Raw genomic sequence first — 5,530 nt, 5'->3', positions numbered from 1 at the left:
CAAATCAGTGAACTCAGCTCTTGATTGTGCTAAGCTGCAGGAGGATTTGTATAGAGTTGGGAATTGGTGTTCTTGTAATAAGCTGCCTTTGAACCTTGCTAAATGCTTCACTGTTACTTACAGCAAACGGCTTAATAACTTTATGTTTTCCTATTCAATTCAATCTAGTGTGCTGCCCTGCAGAACTGAAGCCTTAGATTTGGGTGTAATGTTTGATGAACATTTCATCAGTATTTCATCAACATTTCATCAACAATTTAATTCATAATTGAAAAATTCATAAAATTATATTTATTGTATACTAAAATTAAAACAAATATAAACAATAATATTAATCATGATCAATAAATTGGAAATGCTCAAGGTTTGCTTGCTCCTCGGCTTTCCGCTTCTTATTCGCGGAGTTTAAGTTTTTGGCGCATCGAAGTACCTTTCCCAGTTTCTTTTCTGGAAGTTCACTTTTATCTACTGTGGCGATTGCATCTACAGAAAAAATAATAATTTATTAAGGGAAACAATATTTAAATTAAATAAAAATAACCCAAAAGAGCTGAATAAAACCGATCGTGGTCTTTAAGCCTTTTTTTGTTTTTAGTCCCTTCAATGTTATATTCCAGAAGGATGTCTCCGCCTAAGACATCCCTAATAGTTTTTGATAGTTTCCCTCTTTTTAATATATTGGCAACTACTGCAGACTGAAAAGAAAAACTATAAACATAATATATAAATTAAATAATATAATAAATATTGGCCTTTTTCCAGTTTTCATTTTGCAGTTGAATCTGGAACTGTCCTGAATATATAGCTTTTAAGGTAAGATATACTTACGAGTTTTACTCTGGTTTCCTCGTCTAGAAGCAGGTTTGTTTTTGACAGATCTTCCTCCGTCAAAATTGGAAACTCCATGTCTTTAAACACCTTTTCCTTTTCGGCTTCTTTGTAAGCCCCCTTGACCAATGCCGTCAGAGCACCGACGGAATCTGTAAGCACAGATGTTATTGCCTTTAACTCGTTTACGGAGCTCTGGAGACCTATGTAAATGTAAAATAACTTTATTTATTCAATTATTTTATATAAACTTCCGAAAATACGTACCATCAAGTTTAGCCATTATTAGCTCGGTCTCAGTTTTGGCTGTAAAACTCATTTTTAATAAGCGGCTACAAAATAAAGACACAAAAGCTCTTAAATTAGGATACAGAAAATAATAAACAAGAAATAAAAACAAATACAAATTATAAATAAGAAATTTAAAAAATGAATCAAATCAAAATAAAAATAAAATTTTAAAAATAAAAAAAAAGGCTACAAATTCAAATTATAAAAAATGATAAGTAAAAAACCTAGCTAGGTACATTTTTTTTTTTTTTTTTTGGATTTTAAACCGGGTAGGTGAATTTTCTAAAGATATATAGAACGATTTCGCTCTATATATGCCCGATTCGTCCTATAAGACGCCTACGGACTAAACACCTCCCATTAAAACAAAATGAACTCCTAATAATAATGTAGCAAGGGCATTCAACTATCATATTATTATGAGGAATTCCAATGGCTTTTCTACCGAAGTCCCCTACTGAAAATTTTTCTAACATGGAATCCTGTTCTAAAATACCCTCGCATATACCCACATCAAATGAACTAATCGGAGCATCATAGAAACTAAAGAGTTCCGAAAATCTTTTTCCTACAATAAAAATATCTTCTTCCTGTTCTTCAAATGAATATATTTTAATAGAGACTATATCCTGCACAAAACAAAAATTATCGGGACTTTTCCCGCTAAAAATGCAACCTTTCATTTTTAAAACCCTGCCTTCTAACTTAATACTTCTATTCTGAGTAACTTCTAATTTTTGTGAGTGGGTTTTCGGAGAAAGCGCTTGAGAGTCTGCAAATAAGATGAACCACTAATCGGATCTCCGACTACTTTCATCGTTTCGCTAAGATGAAGCAAACCGTGGACATTATATGAAACACTGTTTTCACCAAAAACAAGCGGGAAATTCTCAACAAAAATATTTAACATGTCCTGTGAAACATGAATATTTTGTTGGCCTTGTTTTTCAGAGCAGAGCAATGTATATGCACAATGTAATAACAAAAATGCATAGTACTGTTCTGTTTTTATTGAATCTTTTAAAGCCACTATCCCGGTGTACAATAAAAACTGTCTAAACTCTGTGGCTTTCCAGTTTGGGAGTTCCAACAAAGTTCTCGCTTGCGTGCAAACTCTTTAGGAATATACCTACTCATTGATGTCAATGCCTGCGAAATCTTTCCCTTTCAATTGGGCTCAATTTTTCTACAACTTTATTATTTTGTAGCCTAAGTAAAAATTTTCGCATCACACCCAGTTCTACCAGATGCATGCAATCTAGGGCAGGGTTTGCATTTACTACTCCATAGCAGCAAAATTCATAAAAATATTGCTATGCTATTGCTACCGCTCTCGCTTTGACGACAGCCGTAGCAGAAGATCGGCAAAGCCTATGCTCTGCTATGCTCGTAGTTTTTTCGCTTCAAAAACTACGCTATAGCTAGCCAGCAACATATACAGTCCACTCCATCGACGAGTCAAGCGAATGTGCAAACGTTTCTTGCCGTTAACACGCAAGGGGTCCTACTGAGTACGGAATTGATAGAAGTTTGCCATTTGGAAGTAAAATACTCAGCACGGGCTCTCATTGACTCAGGTTCCGAGGCAACCTTCATCTCAGAACGGTTGTTCAACCTAATTAAGTTGCCGTATGAGTCCATCCAAGCGCAAGTTTCAGGGGTCAACCTTTCCGTTGCAGCTCAGCCCCGTAAGCGTTCTCAATTCAACATAGGTTCTCCCGTCAAGCCCCATATCCAAATTGAAACCTGTGCGTATGTGCTACCACAGTTAGCCGGGGATCTCCCATCCTACACTATACCAGAGGATTCATTAAAGGATCTTCCACCTCTGCAACTAGCAGATCCAGATTTCTACCGGAGCTCGCCGATTGACGTGCTTATTGGTGCCGATATCCTGCCATCAATCATTCTCAGAGGCTCCCATTCCAATATTTGTGGAACACTCCTTGGTCAAGAGACCATATTCGGGTGGACTCTTTGCGGTCCTATTGCAACGAGTCCCATAAGCAGAATCTGTTCTTTTTCAGCCCGATTAGCAGTGACCGAGTCCAAACCAGACAGCATCCTCACCAAATTTGGGGATGTGGAGGATGTTCCAGTGAAGTTAGTAAAGGAATCCACCTCGGTTTGCGAGGAGAACTTTATCCGATCCACCAAAAGAAGTGAGGATGGAAGATATGTTGTTTCGTTGCCCTTTAAAGAGCCGGACAATATTAAGCTGGGACATTCCAGACCCATCGCACTAGCTCAGTACTTCCGAAACGAAATGCGATTGAGTAAAATCCTTCCAGTGAAGGAGCAGTGCGACTCAGTCATTCAAAAGTATTTAGATTTAGGTCATATGCACCAAGTCTCTCCAAACGACTCCAGCAGTTTTCATCACGCTGTCTTCAAACCAGATAGCACCACGACGAAGGTTCGCGTCGTGTTCAACGCTTCCAATCTCTCATCAAACGGGAACGGCCTCAATGATATCCTTCATGCGGGGCCTGTACTACACTCCGATCTGACTATTCAGATTCTAAAATGGGTTTTTTTAAACTATATGTTTAGGGCGGACATCACTAAGATGTACCGGCAAATTCGGGTCGATCCTGATCACACGCGCTCACGGAGAATCTTATTCCGAAGGGAATCCTTATTCTGTGACTAAGAGCTCGACGCAGTCACCTTCGGCCTAAACTGTGCGCCCTTCCTGGCCATCAGAGTGTTACAGCAGTTGTCTCAGGACATCCTAGGCCAATATCCTTTGGCCAGCGACATCATCTCGAACTCTACGTACATCGACGATTTGCTCGCAGGGGCTCACACTCAGCAGTCGGCGATAACTGCCTACACCAAACGAGAGGTCTTATCTCAGATAGCCAAGCTTTTCGACCCGGGCTGGGATCAACCACTCCCCACCGACCTCGTAACCCTGTGGCAAGAGTTCGTAAAAGGGTATCCAATCCTGAGGGAAATTCGTAGTCGGACATGGGTGCGTTTCCTTCCTGCAGCCAAATTACAGTACCAGGACGCGTATGGGGCTGTCATTTTCATCCGAGTCGAAACGACTGACGGCTGTTATACCCATCGGCTGACATCCAAAGCCAGAGTTGCTCTAGTCAGGTCCATATCCATACCCCGCCTGGAGCGTTTTTTTCCACCTTCGACAGCTACAACACGGGGCGTCATCCGACGACCAGCTGCGAAAATTATTCGCCTCCCAATGGACGGCCCCATTGACCATAGTGACTCCTCAAAAGATTAGTCCTTCCAATTGACATTTACTAGTCCTAAGTTGTGTCATCCAACGTCGTCGTTCCGTCCACGTGTCTTGTTCATCCTCATCCATAACACTTCATTTTCATATTTATCCATCTCTCTGTTTTAACGTAGATCCGTGTATACAATGGCTCCAACGACAACGAGCAATGTATTCAGATGTCGAGTCTGCAGGGGAGTCCACGCTCTGAGGGTTTGCCAACGGTTTCTCCAACTGCCGGCTGTGAAGCGGCTCCGCGCGGTACTCATTAACAAGTACTGCGCAAACTGTCTGGCACACGAGCATTCCGGTCGGTCGTGCCGCAGTAAAGCGAGGTGTCATATATGCAAGGAGGCTCATCACACGCTGCTGCACCTCCACACTGGGCAGCCTCGCTCTTCGCGGCCCCGACAAAGGCGCCACCCACCCTCGGATTCTCGGCCTCAGCGGCAGCCACAGCAGCGCCAGCAGGCGCCCGTATCCGGATCTCGGCGGCCCGCCACGCCAATGGATATGTCTCCATCCCGCAGCCGGTCGTGCACGCCTATCCTGGCGCGCACGAGTGTTAGCATCCTCCCGACCGCGTCCGTGCTAATCGGATCCGACCAAAAGCGTTTTGATGTCCGAGCCTTGGTAGATCCGTGCTGTCCTGTGAGTCGCATCCACATCTCCCTGGTTAAGGCCCTTAATCTGGCCATCACGGGCATTGGCGACCAACGGGTGTGCACCACCGAGATGCGCTCCAAGGCCTCCAAGATGAGCAAGCAGCTTCTGATGCTGGTGGACGAGCAGATGCAGACACGAACGCCGGGGCAATCCCTGGATCCGAAGGTGCATGACATGTTCCAGAATTTCACCTTGGCGGATGACCGGTGGTTTCACCCATCTCTGGTGTCGGTTGTGCTGGGAGCGGATGTCTACGCTGACCTGATGCTGCCGGGTATCCTCCCGGGTCAGGACGGCTTGCCGATGGCACAAAATACGACGCTGGGGTGGATCCTTTCCGGACGATGCTCCCTCTCGTAGATCGCAAGTATTCCTCTTGCGCGGGGGGGGGGGGGGGGGGGGGGGTGGGGGGGAGAATGTTCAAGCTGAACAAGGGGCAATGTCGCCAGGGGAGCATCTCTGGGAACAAAATGTACCTGTCGCCATGTTAATTGCACTTTT

General features: G+C 43.6%; 1 protein-coding gene across 1 annotated transcript; it reads left to right on the top strand.

Moving 5' to 3' along the window:
- The first annotated feature begins 2,750 nt into the window (after positions 1-2,750).
- Positions 2,751-4,635, top strand: LOC138929222 (uncharacterized). The gene is made up of 4 exons (XM_070288540.1): positions 2,751-2,807; positions 2,888-3,706; positions 3,776-4,096; positions 4,498-4,635. The coding sequence occupies exons 1-4, from the start codon at positions 2,751-2,753 to the stop codon at positions 4,633-4,635; spliced, it is 1,335 nt and encodes a 444-aa protein (XP_070144641.1).
- The last annotated feature ends 895 nt before the right edge of the window (positions 4,636-5,530 follow it).

This window comes from Drosophila kikkawai, chromosome X, assembly GCF_030179895.1.
Source record: "Drosophila kikkawai strain 14028-0561.14 chromosome X, DkikHiC1v2, whole genome shotgun sequence".
Lineage (NCBI taxonomy): Eukaryota > Metazoa > Arthropoda > Insecta > Diptera > Drosophilidae > Drosophila > Drosophila kikkawai.
Note: the sequence above shows the minus strand (reverse complement) of the source record. Positions and strands in the feature narration are given on the sequence as shown.